General features: G+C 37.5%; 2 protein-coding genes across 6 annotated transcripts in view; one reads left to right on the top strand and one right to left on the bottom strand.

Annotated features, from left to right (window-relative positions):
* Positions 1-6,386, top strand: part of bora (bora aurora kinase A activator) — a 32,256-nt gene extending 25,870 nt beyond the window's left edge. For all 5 annotated transcript variants that reach the window (XM_072257307.1, XM_072257308.1, XM_072257306.1 and 2 more), the window contains 3 exons: positions 12-161; positions 3,481-3,673; positions 5,356-6,386. In XM_072257307.1, coding sequence (XP_072113408.1) covers positions 12-161; positions 3,481-3,673; positions 5,356-5,471 — 459 coding nt within the window. In that variant the 3' untranslated portion in view covers positions 5,472-6,386. The remainder of the gene's footprint in view (positions 1-11; positions 162-3,480; positions 3,674-5,355) is intronic.
* A 7,596-nt stretch (positions 6,387-13,982) lies between these two features.
* dis3 (DIS3 exosome endoribonuclease and 3'-5' exoribonuclease) overlaps positions 13,983-21,999 on the bottom strand; it is a 42,954-nt gene continuing 34,937 nt past the window's right edge. The window contains exons 17-21 of the mRNA XM_072258794.1: positions 20,382-20,596; positions 18,011-18,179; positions 16,828-16,986; positions 15,695-15,817; positions 13,983-14,200 (exon numbers count right to left, since the gene is read on the bottom strand). Coding sequence (XP_072114895.1) covers positions 14,114-14,200; positions 15,695-15,817; positions 16,828-16,986; positions 18,011-18,179; positions 20,382-20,596 — 753 coding nt within the window. The 3' untranslated portion in view covers positions 13,983-14,113. The remainder of the gene's footprint in view (positions 14,201-15,694; positions 15,818-16,827; positions 16,987-18,010; positions 18,180-20,381; positions 20,597-21,999) is intronic.

Below are 21,999 nucleotides of genomic sequence, written 5' to 3'. Positions count from 1 at the left end.
AAATTCAATAGGCTGATAGTGGATATAATACACAAACCACTTCTGGCTATAGCATAGGGGATGCTATTGGAACAGATAGCCAGCTTGATAAAGAGCATTTAGAACCACAGACAAGAGCTGGAACTCTACCTCTAAATAAGTCCGATGCCAAACCTCTTAAGGTAATGTTGCTTTGTTTATTATTATTTGACCATTGCTTATGATCAAACAAAAGCTCACATTTTGTTTGAAGAGTGGAATAAATAGGATATGCAACTATAGTGATATGTGTTTCAAAATATATTTCAGAATTAACATATTACAGGAACACAGAAATAGAATGAGGATTACGTGACTTGGGCCCTGCTTGCTCTGCCTTTTAAATAAGATGATGTTTTACCTTGGTGCCACTTTTCTTTGCTAAATCCGTAATACTTAATTTCCTTAATATCCCAAGATCTGTTGATCCATGTTGGGTACTCTGCAACTAGCTCCCTTAAGTAAAGAATTCTAGAAATACACTACCTTCTGTGCTTCTGGGTAAAGATTTTTTTTTTAAATCTCAACCCTGTATTGTTTATCCCTTTATTTGAGATTGTGACTCCTGGTTTGAGGCAAAATGGTCAGGGTAAGTGTCGTAATTAAGAGAAAATATGCAGATGCTGGAAATCCAAGGAACACACACAAAATGCTGGAGGGACTCGGCAGGCCAAGTAGCTTCTATGGAAAAGAGTATAGACACTGTTTTGGGCCAAGATCCTTCATCGGGACTGGAAATAGAGGGGAGGGGAGGAAGTACCACAAGGTAATGGGTGAAACGGGGGGGGGAGAAGTAAAGACCTGGGAAGTTGATTGGTGAAAGAGATGCAGAGCTGGAGGAGGGGGAAATCTCATAGAAGACAAGGCCATGGAAGAAAGAAAAGGGGGAAGAGCACCAGAGGGAGGGAGGTGATCGGCTGGTAAGGAGATGGGAGATGGGAATGGTGATGGAGGGGGGTGGGGGTGCATTACCAGAAATTTGAGAAATCGATGTTCGTGCCATCAGATTGGAGACTACCCAGGCGGAATATAAGGTGTTGCTCCACCAATCTGAGTATGGCCTCATTGCAACAGTAGAGGAGGCCGTGAACTGACATGTCAGAATGTGAATGGGAAGTGGAAATGTCATTCCTGCATCTAAACTGTCAAGCACCAACAAGATTTTGTACAGTGTACAATTTGTACATTCTCTTGAAGCTTTGGAAAGTATAGGCACACTTGCATTTCTCAATCTGAAAATGGTCCAGTTATTCCAATGTTCAACTTTTATAGTTGCTAAACAATACTTAATCCAAGTCAGTATACTTCCCTATTTTCCATGTGCTCTAATATTGTTTCATAATATCTTGTATGGTAGTTTATCATGGGTCTTAAAATGTTAGCAATAGTTTGTTTACCATCATTATTTTTAATGGAGTTTCCCAATGAACTTTTGTCAACTCAAATCTTATACTTTCGCAGTTTGCTTTAATAAATTTTAAACCCTGGAATTAGATTGAAGTATTTCACATGCAGTCTTTAAATATAAATCTACATATTATGATCACTCTTCTCTAAAGGTCCATTAACTACCAGATTGCACCTTGCAGTGTGGCAATGGCTTAAAATTGTACAAATTTATTTCTGTTTGTGTTGTTAATTCAGCTATCTCATAGCTGGCTGTATTCAGATGATCTAAATAACACGAGCATACTAACTGTTGACAGCGAAATGCATTTGCTATCTTGCTAGCAAAGGAGCATTTAAAGGAAAGCTCAATGCTCTCCACCAACATTGACTAAATCAACTCTCTTGCAGTACCTTCTTACTCATTCTCTTCTAAGTCAGTAACTTTCCATGTCCTGTGCTAGGTCATATGCAGTTGCAGGCAGGCAAACAAAAGACAAAAAACAGATTCTACCCAAACTATAAAAGGCTGAATTCATTCAAGCTGTAGCAAGTATGTGCAGTTTATCATCAACCCTTTTGCAACCATGTTCATAATCTTCCTCAACAAAAGGCTTTCAATTTTATGTTTTCACTATTTTCTTTCTGATCTCTCTTTGGAGGCCTTCCTTATTTGTATGCACCATCCCTTTCTGACATACTTTGGTTCTGATCACATTTTTCACCACCCTGCTGACTGTCTTGACTTTTCTCACTAATTTAATAAATTTCCCTTCACAGGAGCCTTCAGTTAAATTTATCTGTACTGACTTTATCCTGTTTGTTATTATCAGAGCTACGCATTCTGTAACTATCGGATTCACTGGGATTCGTACCAAGCCCAACTTAAGAGAAAAGTACACCCATTCTTTACTGATACCAGTATGAAATGAATTGATCCCATGCCAGTCCTTGAGCTGCACATTCAACTCTCAAATATTATTGACTGAGCGTAATTCAACGTACTGTATCTTAGGCTGTTATTCAGAAAATATCTCTTTTTTGCTTCTGTTTTATAATTTAGAATTTGGCTTCTGTTGAAGGAGTTGAAAAGCACTTCCTTTTCTTTGCCTTTGTGGTGCATTCTGAGAGCTTAGTAGAAGGGTAAAATGAAGTCAATTCTGTCCTTCATCGGGCATTAGACCTGAAACCAAGGAAATAGACAAACTGTTAGTTCAAGTTTGTTGCTTGGCTTCAGTAATTTCAAATGTATATTTGAAGAAAGAATGGCAGTGTTTAAATCTGTCAGTTAGAATTGCAGTGGTTTAGCATGGGGTTAGAGGAAGGATTGGCATTTTTTTTGATTGTCTAATTTAGTGAACTTGGAGAGTTTTCTTGCCCCCCGATTGTGAAAATTTGTATTTGTTACTTTTTGCTTTTGCATAGCTTTAATATTGTATGTTATATTTTTCAAGTTCCCAACAGTGTCTTATTTTCTTTATTAATCAACAAAACTGTGTCCAATCAAAGCATGATAAATTGAGAAGTGGATTTTACTTTTGTCATTTAGTTCAAGGATTCAAAATGGAAACATTAAAGTCTTACTGCTCCTTTCACAGATGGCTTCTGAGCATTCTTGTATTGGATATAGATTCACAGTATTTTGCAAGTTCACAGTGTGAATTAGTTCCTTTTTTTTTAATAAAATACATTAAAATTATATAAGGCTGCAAAAGGGAAAACAGTTTTCCAGGGGTCTCCTGAATTGCACAACTTTGTGTCATATGAAAATATGTATACTACCTACAAAGAGACAGTACTCAGGCTATTCATCACATAGCCCTTAATGTTAATTGACCTAGGATTTGATGAACCTGAGGAAAATGGTTGTTTAATTCAGATTCCTCTGTAAATTGTCAATGGCTTCTGAGGAATACATAAAGGGTTACAACTGCATGAGCCTATTGAGCAAATGTTCACAGGAAGCCTATGTCTTATTTCTGAATCACTTGTTTGGCTTGTTGTCAAAAATATTTGGTCTATAATTGAAATAATTATTTTTGGTTAAAGAAATAATGTGCATTTTTCTCATTGCAGGATTTCCCTGTGTTGGAATGCAAGGAGAACAACGATGTATTAGGAATGAACTCATCTGCTAACTTATATAAGCCTTTTCCCGTCAATAGACTGCGTGTAACACACGATATGGTGTTAAGCCAGAACATTTGCTACTTGAATACCTGGAAAAGTCCCTGTGAACAGACATTAGCTAGAATATTTAAAAAGAATGGTATGGATACCTGATAGAATAGAGTGAAATTATAGACTGTGTGGTGTAGTGGTCAGTGTTGTAGCTATTGTTACAAACTGCTACTTAGCAACTAGGGAGCAAGTATATTTGAATCTATAGAAAGAGAAACAGTAAGTTTTGAAGAGAAACTGTTTTCTGCTGTTTGATCTGTGTTTACCCAGTAAAGAGCAGCAGTTTCTTGATTCTAAATTCTATTGTGATAGATTTTGCTTTAATGGCCACAGGCCACATGATAATCACCCAATATTTAGGGTAATTGGTTATAATTTCTACTGAAATTAAATTGAATTGTTAATGCTTCCAAATTCTTAGCTAGCAACCTTGGTTAGAAGTGAAGGATTATGGGATTAGAGGTGTTAAGGGTTATGATATCATATTTAGTCTGAAGTTCTATTTGGGAATATTTTTAATTTTGTATTAAGTAAATGAGTTGGATGTCAATTAGATAGTCTAGGAGTATTGGTACTATCAGTAAGTAGCAGTATTTACTTCTGCAGCAATGAACAGCTTGGATTTTTGAGCTGTCATTAACCACTTTGATTTCCATCTTAGAAATTTAGAAACATGACCTAAAATAACAATTTTGAAGCTGCTTAATGACCTTTAATGGAATCTTTTTAAATGTCCAAAAGAATAAGGAATAGAGGTTTGGTATCTGAACAGAAGCTGTAGTTTTTCTTAAGAAATACTAAAAAATTATGTTTTGAATTATTTTGAATTATTCCCTTGGTTGAGGGATAGTATCTTTGAGCAAGTGATGGAATTTGGTTTTGGGATACTGTACCATAAGACAGAGGTGCAGAATTAGTCCATTCAGCCCATTGAACTTGCTCCACCATTGTATCATGGCTGATTTATTATTCCTCAACCCCACTCCCCTACCTTCTCCTTATAACCTTTGACACCCAGACTAATCAAGAACATATCAGCCTCCAATTTAAATATACGCAATGACTTTGACTACACAGTCATCTGTGACAATGAATTCCACAGAATCATTACCCGCTGACTAAAGAAATTCTTCCTGATCTCCATTCTAAATGGACATCCCTCTATTCTGAGGCTGCGCACTCTGGTCCTAGACTCACCCACTGTAGGAAACATCTCCACATTCACTCTATCTGGGCCTTACAATATTCAATAGGTTTCAGTGAGATTCCACACCCCCCCATTCTTCTAAACTCAGTACAGGCCCAGGGTTATCAAATGCAACACGTGTTAACCCTTTCGTTCCTGGAATCCTTCTCGTTAACCTCCTCTCGTGACTGCCAATGCCAGTATATCTTTTCTTAGCTAAGGGGCCCAAAACTGCTCACAATAATCCAAGTGTAGTCTGTCCAATGCCTTAAAAAAGCCTCAGCGTCACATCCTTGCTCTTTTTCTATTCCTGTCAAAATGAATGCTAACTTTGCATTTGCCTTCCTTACCATTGACTCAACCTGCAAGTTAACCTTTAAGCAAGGATTTTGTGTGCAGTATTGTCATTCTGATACTGGACAGTAATCACTACCCATAAAACTAAATTGTAGGCAAGCAATTGATACTTACATAACTGAAAAGTTGGAGATAGAACAGATTTACATGTTTTGAAATGGGTAAATTAAAGTGATTAGAAGTGCAAACCAATTTCCTTTAATATTTTAATTTTCCTTTCTTTGCAGCAAGATTTTCGCCACCTCAGCTGCACGAGAAGTCATCTTGTTTTATAAGACAACCCCTTGAAATGACAGTGGAGGAACCTGAACCTATTGGCGAAAGCTCTATGTTCTTATTTTAAACAAGTACAAATGGCAGAAAGATCTACCCATTGAAGTTTGAATTTGATTATTGACTATGAATGTAAAATCCATTGTAAAGGTCTCAGTTTGGTTCACTAATCTGAAAATATAAAAAAATCACCAGGACGAGTGACAGCAAAATTCCAATTAGCACTTCTAAAAATGCCAATTGCATATAGATAAAGAAATGCTTTTCATAAAATACCCTAATTTACTGATCAGCTGCTCTGTCACCTATAAATCATGCACAGTTACAATCTTCTATTTTTCATACAATTTGACCTGTAAGTTAATAGTCCCATTCTCCAACTTGTTTGTCGACTGTGTTCTTACACCTTAGCATGTATTGTACATTAACCTAAATCTTATGTATATATAGAATGAATTCAATGATATTTTAAATGATCTAAAATCAGTGGTAACTTACTATCTGTCAAACAGCTACCACCACATCTAACTCACAATCTTAGCACTGAGAAGCAAGTTCTTCAATGCACAGAAAGACTGGTACAATCATGTATAAATTGGGGTGGCGGGGGGTGGGGGAGGTTTATAAAAGATTCTGGTTTGAATTGTGCTCCTGATTTCAGTAAATGTTTTGAAATAGCAAAACAAAAATCCTTTGTTTACATTTTAGACCCACAGGTCTAGCTATAAAGGTCTACTTGAAACATTTTGTACTGAAAAATAACCTCGTGCTTTTTAAAGTCTCAATATTTAATAAAAAAAAGTTTCTAAATCTTGTATTTTTTTAAACTTTGCAGATTTATGTATTTTTCATATTGCATTTAAATGAAGAATTGAAATTATGCTGATTTTGGGTTTGGTGCAGTAGCCTGTTTCATGCAGTACCTCACTGTTGAACTTGTGTTTTGTTTGTAAGATCAACACTAAGAGCAAATACAAATTAAAAATTTCCAGTTTTCAGAGGAATTGAAGTCAATGGTGTAGCTTATTGCTTTGTGTTAGCTACCTGCCTTCTTTGTATTAGAAGACAACCTGATACTGCTTTAAGTGCAGGTGATTCATGCACCATGTTATTACTATTCTAAAATGAAGGATTTAAACTTTGGGGTCTGGTTATTGATCAGAATTCTAACTTCCAGTATACGGTTAGACATGAAATAATGTCGAGCAACATGCTATTAAGCGTAACATCATTCTGGTGTTTTTAATATTTCTGGTCAAAACTCTGAGTAGAGAAGAAAGATAGTATAAGGTAGACGGGAAGCAATGAAACAGAAGCACAATATGATTGGTGAAGAGGAAGGGTGAAAGAACATAAGCAAGTTGCTTAAACAGGAAAAATTCTGCAGATGCTGGAGATCCAAGCAACACACAAAATGCTGTAGGAATCCAGCAGGCCAGACAGCATCAATTGTGGTGGTGGGGGGGGGGGGGGCGGGTGAAGTTGCAGTCAATGTTTTGGGCTGAGATCCTTCATTAGGAGTCCTGCTGCAAGGTCTTGGCCTGAAACGTCCTTTTTTTTTTTTCCATAGATGCTGCCTGGCCTGCTGAGTTCCTCCAGCATTTTTTGTGTATTGCTTGGGCAAGTTGCATATAGGGCTTTGACCTGAAACTTCAACAATTTCTCACCCCCAAAGATCCTGTCTTACCCACTGAGTTCCACCAGCAGACAATTTGCAGCATCTGAGACTTGTGTCTGTCAACATTTCTGCGGTATCTGTTGTACTTGACCTCCTTCCTGTATTTGTTTGTCTATCAAATCAACCTTCTAGCCAAGTGGTTAGTGTAAGAGTCACAGAGCACAGAAGCAGGTCCAAAATCACACATTCTATGTCTCATCTACAGTACATTATCAAAGATTTTGAGGACAGGACAGAGGTGCAGCTCACTCTGCCAGATACATGGATTCAATCCTGACCTCTACCCACTTTGCACCTACCCTGGAACCAAGTGGGTTCCCTACAGGAACTCTGGTCTCACATTCCAAAGGTGCATGAAGAAGTAAGTTAATTGGTCACTGTAAATTGGCCTCTGTGTTGTAGAATATGGGAGCAGTCGATAAAATGTAGGGAGAAAGGTGCTAATGTAAATGTGTGGTTGAAAATCTTAGTAGACTCCAAGCTGAAAGGCCTGAGTCAGTGCTGTTCATCTCCATGACTAAGCAATTCCATAGTCAGGGAACACAACAGCACAGAAGCGGGTCATCCGGCTCATTAGGTCCACAAACTGCTATTCTACCTAGACCCATAGCCCTTCATTCCTCTCTCAACCATGTATTTGTCCAAATTCCTCAAGTGTTTAAATCAAACCCGTATCTACCACTTCCACTCACTCAACTTCAGTGGAAAAAGCCTACTTGAATTTACATTATCTATACCTTTCATAATTATGTTTACCTCTATCAAATCTCCACTCATTCTCCGGGGAATAAAGTTCTAATCCATTTAACCTTTCCCTATAACACGGATCCTCAAGTTCTGGCAGTATCTTGTAAAACTTTTCTATAGTCTTTCCGCCTTATTAATATCTTTCCTGTAGGTACGTGACCAGAACTGCACACAATACTCCAAATTAGGCCTCACCAATGTCTTATACAACTTCAACATAACTTCCCACCTGTACTCAATAATTTGATATCTGCAGGCTAATGTGTCAAAGGCTCTTGTTGCTTGTGGCACACAGTAGAGCAATTTTTTTTTCAAAAGAGCTGCTTCCTAAGAATATTTTGTGGCTACGATACACTGCTTGAAGCTGAACACAAATGTAATTTCAGACTACTTGTATCACACAGGAATTTGGAGAAACAAGAAATTAACTTTTAATGAATACAATGTGTTTAATTGTATAAGAGCTAATGCACTGCAATAGCTCAAATACTTTGTTGATGATTTTTGTTTGACTCAGTGTCTGAGACTTCTTGCTTAAATATCTAACAATAATCAGCCAACATTGATAAATTCCAGTTGCTCTGATACCATTGCACCATGACAGCAATGTCCAGGTGAAACCTTTCACCGTGCTCATCACTAACAGCACCAAGATTTGCAGGAAAGAAGTGTAAATGGGAATGCAGAAAATAAATTTTTAGTGACATGTTGCACTTCATGGTTTTGTATGCTTGAACTATATTGCTAACCAGCTGCAGGTGCTTTAATTGCCAATAAATTTTTCAACAACATCCATGAATGCCTTCCATGTGATTTTCTCTGGTCCAACTGGAAGTTCTTTAATTGCCTGTCATTGATAACCTGTTTGATGTGTGGACCAACAAAAAGGCCTTCCTTAATCTTGGCATCAGTTATTCTGGGGAACATCTGTCTCAAATGTTGAGATACTTCACAGAAACTTTTGCGCCTGGTGACAGCAAATTCCATCCTTACAGTCTTGAACCCAGTAACTGCTGTTGCCTTTGACAAATCCAAGTCTCTTCCAGTCATTTAACTCCAATCAGATGAGGCTCACTCAACATAAAGAGTTCAAAATCTGCATCAGTATAAGTGCTGCCTTCCATTCCTGGCTCATGCATCTTCATCTGCCTCCTTTAGACTCCATGTCTCTGGTGCCTTCGGTACTTGAAGACTCTCGTCATGCAGCACAGATTGCATGGCTGAAGGGGAATTGGGATATTCAATGAAGTTCTTGTTTTTAGCAGAGAAACCAGACACACTGATCAGACAGAAGTAGCAGTCTGTCGCATGATCCTTCCGATGTCACCATATCATTGGGACAGTGAACGGCATTGAATTCCAAGTACCTCTGAGCCAAGTTCTAAGATCATCAGCGCAGGTTGCACTACAAATCTGAGGAGCCTAGGCTTTGTTGTGATCACCAATTTTACACCCAAATTAGAGTTCATAGGCTTTCTTTTCTTTTGTAATTTATTTTTTTATTGAATTTCATCATCAAACATTTCCATAAGATGTATTTCAGATACTGTACATATATATCATATAATCATATTTGTCACAAATCTCCACATAATATTAATCTGAGGTATACACTTATAGAAAGGAGAGGAAAGAAAGAACAATCAAAAGAAGAAAACTATGTACAGAGTAGGGAGTGATTTTTTTTTACAACATGTTCATTGACTTGTGAGAATAAAATCAGGCCTATGAGGTGTGAGCTTTCTTACTAAGAGGAGTTATGCTGTTTTCAAGACTTAAGCACTTACTCACCACAAATATAACAAAAAGTATCATGGCTGTTGCAACATGGGTGAGACATTTTGCTATCACAAATACTGTTGCAAATAATGTTATTTTATTATAATAGATATTCTAATTGCTTTGTTATGAAGGCTATGCTTTCATAGCCTTTATAAAAAGATAGAAAACCTTTCAGCTTACATTTTAATTGACTTGAATTATGAATTGAAACAAATATTGGCATCTATATTCCCAGATCATCACTCACCGGGTATGCGCTATTTTGGTTTGTCCTCCCAACCATCTCACGCTTTATTAAATTCTGTATTAAATTTCATCTGCCATTTTTAGCCTATTTTTCCAGTTGGTCCAGATCCCACTGCAAGCTTTGATAACCTTCCTTGCTGTCCACTATGCCCCCAATCTTGGCTAGAGTTATTTTGATGGGTTTAAACTAAATTGGGAGGGGAATGGAAACTGGATTGATAGTGCTGAAGATGGAAGTACAGTGCCTATAAAAAGTACTCACCCCTCCCCCCCCAGAAGTTTTCACGTTTTCTTGTTTTCCATTGAATCACAGAGTGAATTCAACTTTTTTGACACTGATCAACAGAAAACGACTCTTTCCTGTCAAAGTGGAAACAGATCTCAACAAAGTGATCTAAATTAATTACTAATATAAAACACAAACAAGAGAAAATCTGCAGATGCTGGAAATCCATGCAACACATACAAAATGTTGGAGGAACTCAGCAGGCCAGGCAGCATTTAGGAAAAGAGGACAGTCGACATTTCGGGCCGAATTCTATGAAGTAATAATAATAAGCAGGATAGGCAAAAGAGAATCGGTTAATGTGCATTTGGATTTTCAGAAAGCCTTTGACAAGGTGCCACACGAGGCTGCCTAACAAGTTACAATCCCATGGTATTACAGGGAAGAATCAAGCATGGATAAATTAGTGGCTGACTGGCAGGAGGCAAAGAGTAGGAATTGAGGGAGCCTTGTCTGGTTGGCTGCCAGTGACTAGCGTTGTTCTACAGAGATCTGTTCATGTTATATGTTAATGATTTGTGTGATGGAATTGATGGCTTTGTTGCAAAGTTTGCAGATGATATGATATAGGTGGAAATGCGGGTAGTTTTAAGAAGTAGAGGCTACAGAAGAACTTAGATTATGAGAATAGGCAAAGAGGTGGCAGAAGGAATACAGTGTCAGAAAGTATATCACCCTGCAGGTTTGTAGAAGTGAAAAGGTTGATAATTTTCTAAATGGAGAGAAAATACGAAAACACTGAGGTACAGAGTGACTTGGGAGTGCTTGTGCAGGATTCCCTGAAGGTTAATTTGCAGGTCGAGTCTGTGGTGAGGAAGGCAGATGCAATGGTAGCATTCATTTCAAGAGGACTAGAATATAAAAGTAAGGATGTAATGTTGAGAACTTGTAAAGCACTGGTGAGGCCTCACTTTGGAGTATTGTGAGGAGCTTGGGTCCCTTCTCCTATAAAAAGATGTGCTGAAATTGCAGAGGGTTCAAAGGAGTTTCACATAAATTATTACAGACCTGAACATTTTGCCTGGGCCTGTATTCATCAGAATTCAGAATGAGTGGCAACCTCACTGAAACCTATCAAATGGTGAAACACCTTGAGAGAGTGGATGTTTCCTATGGTGGGAGAGCCCAAGACCAGAGGACACAGCCTCACAATAGAGGGGTGTCCTTTTAGAATGGAAATGAGGAATTTCTTTAACCAGAGTGGTGAATCTATGGAATACGTTGCCACAGGTATCTGTGGAGGCCAAGTCTGTAAGTATACTTAAGGCAGCGGTTGATAGATTCTTAATAGGTCAAGGCATGAACGGATACGAGAAGGCAGGAGATTGGGGACGAGAGAGAGATTGGATCAGCCATGATGAAATAGCAGAGCAGACTAAATGGGCCCAATGGCCTAATTCTGCTGCTATATCTTATGGTCTAACTTCACTTATCCCAACACTGAACTATTCCCACAACCTATGGACTCACTTTCAAGGAATCTTCATCTTATGTTCCTGATATTTATTTTTTTTCATATATTTGCAGAGATTGTTCTCTTTTTCACATTGGCTTTCTGTCTTGTGTGTGGTTTTTCACTGATTCGATTGTGTTTCTTTGGACTTACTGTCAATGGCTACAAGAAGATTAATTCTGGCGTATAGAGACTCCATTTTGCAGCGAAAGGAGTGAGACGTGTTTTTCACCTCGGCTCATTTTATATCTTACATTCCACTGATAGATCCTTTTTAAGTTGAAGATTCACTATTTTTGTTGAAGGATTTATGATTTAACTATGATGGCAGGAAGTTGATCCGGTACTGAACTGAGACGCGGCAAGATCCTTCCCGAAACAGAACAATCGGAACAAACAAAGAAATCGGAGGAACTTTCTACTTTAGAAAGAATATTCTCTTCAATATAAGATATGAAACTTGAATATGGATCACTTAAGATTACTGACGGATGCAAACTGAAACCTTGAAAAATCCATCTTTACTGTTCAAGAATCTTTGAAGAATTTGGATTTTCAATTTCAGACGCTTAAACAGACTACTCATCAAATTGAGAGGGAACAGGAGTCATTCAGGCAAACTATTAATGAGCAAGAATTGAAGATGTCATCTATGGAAAAGAAACTTAATGAAGTTACTTTGGAACTATCAAGAACAAAGAAAAAAACGATTGATTTAGATAGCAGAACGCGCCGGAGGAACTTACATATATTGGGCTTGCCTGAAAATACTGAAACCGGTGAGCTGTTAAAGTTCTTTTCAGATATGCTGTATTCACTTTTTAATGAGATTCTTGAAGCGAACCCTGTACTCGATACAGCTTTTCAAATCCCACGATCTAAGTCCTCACCCGAGCTACGTCCACGACCACTGGTACTGTCCCTGCATTATTTTACAACCAAAGAAGCTATACTCCAAGACACAAGAAAAAGGGGTAAGCTAATCTACAATTCAACAGTAATTCGTATAGTGGAGGACCTTGTCCCGGAAATCTTTGCCCAAAGAAGGAAATACCAGGGACTGACCTGAATTATATAAAATGAAATGTCGTCCATCGCTTCGTTATCCAGCACGTTCGATAATTTTTCCGCCTCTCAGCCACAAAAGATTAACTCTCAGAAGAAGGTTGGGAATTTATCAAGGGGCTTAAGTCTATGTTGAATGCAACTTAAATAGATAATCTGATAGAGCTGGGAGATGTTTATAGAATTCTGGCGTATATGGTGACAAATATGCACTTTAATAATAAATGTACTTTGGACTACTATATCCAAATACTCGCACATCCGATCCTTAGAGTACCTTTCAATTATTTACCCACTGCTGATGTCAGGCTCACCAGCCCACAATTTTATGGCTTACTTTCACCGAGCCTTTCTTGAACAAAAGACGCTATTACAGAGTCAACAACCCAGGTTCAATTCTGTTGCCACCTGGAAGGAGCTTGTACGTTCTCTCTGTGACTGTGGGTTTCCTCCAGACGTTGCAGTTTTCTCCCATATTTCAAAGACACATAGGGTTAGTAGGTTCATTGGTCACATTGGTGTAATTGGGTGGCACAGGTCTGTTGGGCCAAAAGTACCTGTTACTGTGCTGTATCTCCAAATAAATAAAACACTGTAAATTGTAGGAATAAACATGTTAATGTTACATAATTAAAACAATTGCATCACATGGGTAATGTGCTAATACTTAGCCAATGAAAAACGAGAAAGGTGATAAGCCATTAGTTTAGCTGCTAAACCGCTATCTGACAGTGAATGGAGATGAACCACTACGTATTATGAAAAATACATGAGTTTGCTAAAAGGTACAAATCTTATAAAAAGTATTAAAATAACAGTGGTTTCCAACATAAGTGACCCTGCTTTCTTACTTACTGATTGATGGTTTAATTCTTTCTACTACTGAACTAAGGTGAGCATGATGGTGCTGCAAACTGGCATCGTGTTGACTCAGCTGAGGCTCTGTTTTACTTCCAGGTCAACATCAGTTCATTGCTGATCCTGCAGTTAGACAATTAAGAAATGGACTTATGGCATGACTTAATGCACCCAATTTAAATTCATGAAATGTTGTTTATTTAGTGTTTATCTTCATGCAAGACCAATTCCACAAAGCTTAATCCCCTTTGCAGAGAGACTGAATTGTGTAGATCCATGATTTCTGAAGGCAATTCTTCTTCGGAATATTCATAGAATTGAACTGATTAGTTCATTTACTTTCCATATTCAGATCAACTTTTGCTGTTCTGACATCAGATTCATTCATAATACTTCAAGCCACAAAACTTTTAATTTTGATCACACTATCAAAATAAAGTTAGAATTCAAACTTCTTTTAAAAAACTGAGGTATAAAAAATTATTTTATTCAAAAGACTGAACATTTTCTATTACAAAATCATGTATATCATCCAAAAGACTTCCCTCATACATGAATAGTCAATGGTTTAAAAGTGGCAATAGAAGAGCGATCTTTTTAACTTCGCCTGGCTTTCTTCACTTCAGGTTCATCTCTAGCAGTGTTTTGCTGTGAAGTAGTTCTTGGAACACTGATTCCAGGAATCTGCCACAAGAAATAAAATTTCAAAGCTTGTATGCTGAATTCGTTCAATTGTAAATAAAAACAAGTGAAGAGAACAGAACATTTGATTGAAGGAAAGAAATTTGAGTTAAATTAGCTTGCCCAAGGGTTACTAAATGATCTTTATCTGATTAACCCTCCCCAATACTATATTTTGCTGCTCATTTTTTCAAAGATTCAGTTGAAAACATGGAACAATTTAATAATAGCAAGGAGAAAATATTAACCAGTGAACAAAATGATTAAAGATCATGACAAATAAAAACTTAGTTTATAGAATAAATTAACTGGGTATTGCTGAATAACAATTGTACTAACTGGAGCAAAAATTCTATACTGGAAACAGCAAAAACATTTTAAAAATTCCAATTTGCCAGAATGTTTCCTGATCATTCAGGTAATTTATACTAGAAATTTCTGAAGTTCTTTTCATCTTACACTTCATTTGTCTGTGATTTTTACCAACCACTAATTATTTGAAGAAAAGCGTTTAATGTGAATGTCTGGTAACCATTTTTGGTACTGTACCATGAAGTGTTCGCAGAAGTACTAAACAGAACAAAACATGTCTTGTTCTGCTTAAGTACAGGATATAATTAAAAAGAACTGAGCAGAAGTGAATGAAGGCTTTACACAGCACAAGGTACAACATAAACAGAGCCTGAATGGAATGGTGTGAAAGCACGTTGGAGAGAAGTCTCTCAGGTAATTTCAAAACAAAAGCGATTCTGGACTGGTCAAAGAACACTGAGGCTGTCTACAAGAAGGGTCAGAGCTGTCTCTATTTCCTGAGGAGACTGAGGTCCTTTAACATCTGCTGGACGATGCTGAGGATGTTCTACGAGTCTGTGGTGGCCAGTGCTATCATGTTTACTGTTGTGTGCTGGGGCAGCAGGCTGAGGGTAGCAGACACCAACAGAATCAACAAACTCATTTGTAAGGCCAGTGATGTTGTGGGAATGGAACAGAACTCTCTCACGGTGGTGTCTGAAAAGAGGATGCTGTCTAAGTTGCATGCCATCTTGGTCAATGTCTCCCATCCACTACATAATGTACTGGGTGGGCACAGGAGTACATTCAGCCACAGACTCATTCCACCGAGATGCAGCACTGAGCGTCATAGGAAGTCATTCCTGCCTGTGGCCATCAAACTTTACAACTCCTCCCTTGCAGGGTCAGACATCCTGAACCAATAGGCTGGTCCTGGACTTATTTCCTGGCATAATTTACATATTACTATTTAACTATTTATAGTTCTATTACTATTTATTATTTATGGAGCAACCGTAACGAAAACCAATTTCCCCCAGGATTAATAAAGTATGACTATGACTATTCAATTTTAGAAAGCAGTATCTTAATTACTGACATGACTCCATAAAAAGCAAACAAGGTGGATTATTTGGAATAATTACTACTTTATCTAAAGTGGACAAAAGGAAGCTACATTTAACTTGAACAATGCTGAATTCTTACCACTGGATCAACCAGACTCATTCTGATCTTCTGGTGCTGTATGTTTGATGCATCCACTGTGATTGTCACAGTTACCTGGTCAAACATTTTAAATAATGTCTCTTCTACTGTTAAAGATGGGATCTGTAAGATCATTGAGAGATCACAGGTTTAAAAATTCAAATGCATTATCAATTCACGATGTCTATACCCTGACTGTTCATACAATTGAACAATTGCATATCTTAAAAAAATATAATTCATTTTTGCTAGCACTTACATCTAATCGGAAAGGATCTTTGCAATATTGTATTTATTCTAGTTACATTTACTGCCTCATACATTTATGAATAATCAAAGGCAAAAAAAAGATAAGCAATAAAAGTGAGATTGAACTTCTAAATCAACTTTACAGACAATATCCTTACATACTTTAGTTGGCCAAAATCAAGAGAAGCAACCGCAAGAAGAAAATGCTCACTGACATGACTCTTATTCTCAAACTTTTACCTAGAATTTCTATTCATTGTCAAATAAGACCCAATTTTGAATCGTATGTCAAATCTCCCAATTTTGTAAGATTCCTTTTGACATATGAAAAATGTATGAATTGAGGAATAAGCTACAGGGACTTTAGAGCCTGCTTATCTGTACAATAAAATGGCACACATTCTTGCATTTCTATTGCATCTTCTTGCACAATTTTTATATCCCTAAATTCCCCTTCAACTTTTGGGTAACTTAAATTCCAGTCTTGAATCTTTCCAGTATTCCCAAAGAATTAGCAGAACACCCCATGATCAGGCCAAAATGATTATTTCTTGCCTGATATTGAGCTTCCTACTTCCAAGCTTTCTTAATCAAGGGAAATGAATTCTTTGCATCTATCCTTTCATGTCTTCTGAGAACTTTAAATTTTTCTGCGATCAACTCTTCATCTTTTAAATCAAGGGAAGATGGGCTCATCCTACTAAATTTATCATAAACCAGACTAGCACTTTATTCCCCAAATTAACTTAACAACACAAGTTATTGAAGATCTCTGTAAGCAAGAAAGATTGGTAGAAAGTTGCATGAAGATTAAGAATACAATAGGACTAGAAGTTTTGCTCTGTGGTTAATGAGAAAACAGACTGGAAAGAAGTTCTCTGTACCTCTTCATTGTAGTATATCTTTGGGGTTTGCTTGCCTTTCTCTTCAAAGAAAACAGTACCCTCCAATCCAAACTTTGGAATTAACACCACAATGGCATTCTTCTTCACAAACAGAATGTAGCCAACTTCATCAACGATTCCTTTGTTTTTAAAGAATAACTAATAAGATTGGATAGAAAGCATTTAGTAACTCAGGGTAAATACAAAGTTAAGCCTATAGCTCATTTAGCACATTGATTAAATGTTGAACATAAATTGCTTTGTAAAGAGAATATTGCTGCAGTACAACTTCTGAGCATTTGTAATCACAGAAATGAATCTGTTTCATTAATGCACACACATACAAACTGCTTTCTAGGGAGTGAATTAAACTATATGTGGCTCAAGAATAAAAAAGAATCTCTAGAATACTATCAAAGTACAATGTAACTTAGAAAATAAAAAATTAAATGAAATCAGATATAGCTCAGCTCTTGAATTACAAATAAAATCATTAAGAGTTTGACAAACTTTAATAAATGTCCTGAAACAAAGACAGATTTATTTCTTGAGAGAAAGAAGCGTAGTGGAATTGCTGAAAAATATAAAGTTGCTCAGTTTTTGCTGGACCACATTTTGGGTTGCTGCATACAATTTTTACTGCCATATGACAGGGACACTGAAGTGAAAGTACAAGATAGTGTCAAGGATGAATGGGACTAGAAGATTTGAGGTTTGTAGATAAGGAAAAGATGAAAAGACTGGAGGTCCTGTCTGGAAGAGTTGTCTGGTGGTTAATCAAATAGAGAGCTACAAAATTATGGAAGGTTTCAGTAGAATGAACACAGAGAACATTTCCAGTTGAATGGAAAAATGAAACTAAAGGACATCAGTACAATTACCAAGTACGAAATTCAAATGAATTTCAAATTCATTACTAAGATCACAAGCACCAGAAAATTTACAGATGCTGGAAATCCAAAGCAACATACATAAAATGCTGGAGGACTCAGCAGGTCAGGCAGCATCTATGGAAACGACACTCAATAAGAATGTGAGAATGTAGAACTCAGACTTGGAATAATCAAGGCTAATTTGCAGGGATACATTTGAGAAGATAAGCATTTGAGGAAAATAGATTATGATTACTTACTGAAATATTGTTTATGAGCAAAAAATATTATGCCATAGATTTTTTTTTTACCTGAGTATGGAATGCCACAGAAGCTCGCTGGGAATATTGTGCCATTTTGTGACGGTAATTAAGGTTATTACATAAAGCTTGCTGTTTGTGCTTATCCATGATATCTGGGTAGGTGGAGTCAGCTTTAATAGCCACAGCTAAGAGACGATGTACTATTATATCAGAATATCTGTAATGAGGCAAAACACAGACAAGTGTTTCAATATAACATTAGCCAAAAAAACCATAAGGGTCAGAGAAAATCCAAATAATGCTGTATTACACAAGTAAAGTACAGTATACTGCCATAGATTTTGCAATACAATTTTTCTTAGCATCAGGGATGACCGGCTCTCAAACCAGTTCTGTAGATTGGGAGTGTTGTGTGTGAGAGTAATTTAGGATCCACATATCTGCAACAGATGAGTGGGTGCGCAAGTGGCATGAGAGCAGGTGCACTTCTGGGCAGCCTGTGCTCTGTAGGATGGAACTCAAGATCTTCACTGCTAGCTTGAATGTTACTCTTCATAAAAATGAGAGCAGTCCTGGGATTTCCAAGTCCAAAGCTACAACATGTCTTCAAAGGCTATGATGTTTACATACTTCTCTTACAGAAAAGACCAGAAATCACTTGAATGTACTTTTCAAATATTTATAAAGTAGGTTCTTAATGAAATATTTTGGCAGCTTTACTCTTAGTTACATTAGGTCAAAATGAACCATAATGATGCAGGGCGTCACAGCTACTGTTTCAGAGCCAGAAAAAAACACACAGTTTTGTACATTTTCCTCATGGGAATTATACATACTAAAGGATTTTAACAATTTTATTTAACTGTTTAACTGGTTTTATTAATTGTTTATTTATGCTGCTTCAGCTTCTACTTAAGCAAACATGCACATTATTTTTTTTAATTCAACAAGCGATGTGCTGTGCAGGTTAATTAAAAACTGTTTCCTGGTTTCTTTTCTGCATGCTGCTGAGTGGTATCACAGCTCCAGGGTGTCAAGGATCCTTTAAAAGCAACATCCAATAACAGCAAGCATTTGATAAAGGGTTAGTTCCTTCAACTGGAATTGCTGGATCTTTATGGGGAGCATTTTGATAAGTCAGCAAAGGCACTATTGCTTCTCCACAGATGAACAGAGGAAACAAATATATTTTACATATATACAAATATATATAAAAATATCTACAAATAAAGTGGATTCCAGTGAACTGGACCACTGGTTAATCAGACCAGCCGCTATTTGGGACAATGCTTCAAGGACAAATACCAATCCAGAAAACAGCTGGGCTTCCCTCTGTTTATTTGGGACACAGTGTTGCTTAATTAGGACAGGAGACTTGCCAAAGTTTCTAACTAGCGTAAGTCATGTGTACTTATGTGACCATTAGACACTACAGCATGCTTAGAGTGAACAGTTTTTACATAGCATCAAGTTGTGTGTATTTGTCTTCAAAAAATAGTCACTGATAGCGAGAAATAAGCAGTAAGACAATTCAGAACTGTCTTGTTCACTGTGATTTTAAGCACTTAGGTTTGCAGATGTCAGAAATGGCCAGCAGTGAATATGAAACAGTTTCACTACTTCAACAAGTTAGAAACTATGAAGAACTTGAAGATAGTGAAAATCATCGTCAATGTTGCAATGAAAATGAATATTAGAAGGATGCAATTGTTGAAAGCATTGTATGAAGGCAGTCCATTATCTGCACTAGGTGTTTGCACTGATTTTGTTCATTTACAGTCAATTACAAGAGCATAGCATAATACACTGGATGAATTCCTCTGTCGATAACTATTAGAAACTAATGCACAGTTTTATAGTACTGTAGTAATATGAGTACTGTTCTAAATTGCCTGCATTTCATATAAATACATATTTTTTACTTAGTTAAATGGTGGTTTATCCTTTTTCTACCTTTTTAACCATTTCCATGAAACTTCAGCTAATTGGGGCAGTGCTTAGTTGGGCTAAAACGTACATGGCCTGACGTATCCCAATTAACTAGAATCCACTGTATTTACACAGTAATACCTTAAAATATAAAAGAAATACATGGCATTTTTACTTGATGGGCTAATAGTATTGAACTTTACAAAGGCAAAAAATAAAGTAAACCCAACTGAATGAACCTTACCAGTTTTAAGAACAGGAATTATACCTCATACAATATAATTTGGAGAAAATATTATTTGCAACAATTGCAACAAACTGGAGAATCACTTCTCCCATATAATTATTGTGGTCAACATCAGGCATCCAAACATTCATATCACAATATGGGTATCTTCATATTTCTCAATGAAGCAGACATATGGTGCATAGCAATTATTTTGTTGCTATCCGGAAGAGTAAAAATAAATACTTAATGCAAGGCTTATACCTTCTGATAGGTGACGTAAAGTGAGTATAGATAGATGAAGCCAGACCAAAATGGTGAAAGTCAGTATCCATTCCTGAACAGAAGTAGACAGCCTGCATCATGCAACGTGTGGTCAGAATTCGCAGGAGTGTGTTCAAATATGGGGTTCCAGGAACCTCTGCTTTATCTAAGGACTCTGCCAGGGCCTTTGCTGAATCAGTCTTTATCTCTAAATTCTGAGATAAATTAGAAACAAATCAAGGTAATTTTATGCATAAGAACAGCTTTATTCCATTTACTACAAGATGCACACAATGAGATACAGCACAAAAACAGTACCTACAGCCCACTACATCTGTGATGAACATCAATCACTCATTTTTACACTAATCTTACCCAAACTCATGCTATATTCCCCAATTTCCCTCCTTCAGATTGCTGGGGAAATTTATAGTGGCCAATTAGCCCACCAACATTTTTGGGACGTGGGTGGAAAGCAAAGTAACTGGAGGAAACACAGGTGAAGAGAAAGAGGATGTCCAAAGTCCACAAAAGAGTACAATCAAAACTGGATCCCTGTATACATATCAACATTTAACTAAATAGCAACACTGACATTTTACCAGTATTTTATTGAATTTATGGAACGTTATGGAAATATAATACAAATTACACCCACTTTTTGACACTTTTGGAATAAAAGGCAATCAATATCTCCAACTAAAATAAAGCAAACAATGTTTGCATTCCTCCTCCTCCAAAACATTGACAATACTATCTTCAAAGAGCCAAAAGGCAAACAAAACAGTGCACAGCAACACACACAAAATGCTGGAGGAACTCAGCAGGCCAGGCAGCATCTATGGAAAAAAACAACAGTCGACCAAGTGCCAGGAGGGACGAATGGATAAGGGAGTCACGGAGGGAGCGCTTACCCTTGCAAGCGGAACAAGTGCTACAATTGGCCTAACAGCTCCGACCTCACTATCATCCAGGGCCCTAAACAGTCCTTCCAGGTGAGGCGCATTTCACCTGAGTCTGTTGAAGTCATTTTCTGTGTTCAGTGCTCCCGGTATGGCCTCCTGTACGTTGGTGAGACACAACATAGATTGGGAGACTGCTTCGCTGAGCATCTACACTCTGTCCTCCAGAACAAGCAGGATCTCCCAGTGGCCACCCATTTTAATTCCACTGTCGTGATGAGGCCACACTTAGGTTGGAGGAACAACACCTTATATTCCGTTGGGTAGCTTCCAACCTGACAGCATGAACATCGGTTTCTCAAACTTCCGGTAATTCCCCACAACACCCCCCCCCCCAACTCCCTCTCGATTTCCCATCTCCTTTTCCCTCTCTCATCCCATCTCACTAACTTCTCAGCTCTTTACTTCATCCCTCCCCCTCCAGGTTTCACCTATCACCTGGTAGTTCTCTCTCCCCTCCCCTCACCTTTTAAATCTACTCAGCATTTTTTCTCCAGTCCTGCTGAAGGGTTTCAGCCTGAAGCGTCGACTGCACTTTTTCCCATAGATGCCGCCTGGCCTGCTGAGATCCTCCAGCACTTTTTGTGTGTTTTGGATTTCCAGCATTTGCAGATTTTCTCTTGTTTGTGGTTGGATCAAAATATTGCACAAGTCAC

The sequence above is a fragment of the Mobula birostris genome, chromosome 5 (assembly GCF_030028105.1).
Source record: "Mobula birostris isolate sMobBir1 chromosome 5, sMobBir1.hap1, whole genome shotgun sequence".
NCBI lineage: Eukaryota > Metazoa > Chordata > Chondrichthyes > Myliobatiformes > Myliobatidae > Mobula > Mobula birostris.
This window is presented reverse-complemented; position numbering and strand designations above follow the sequence as displayed.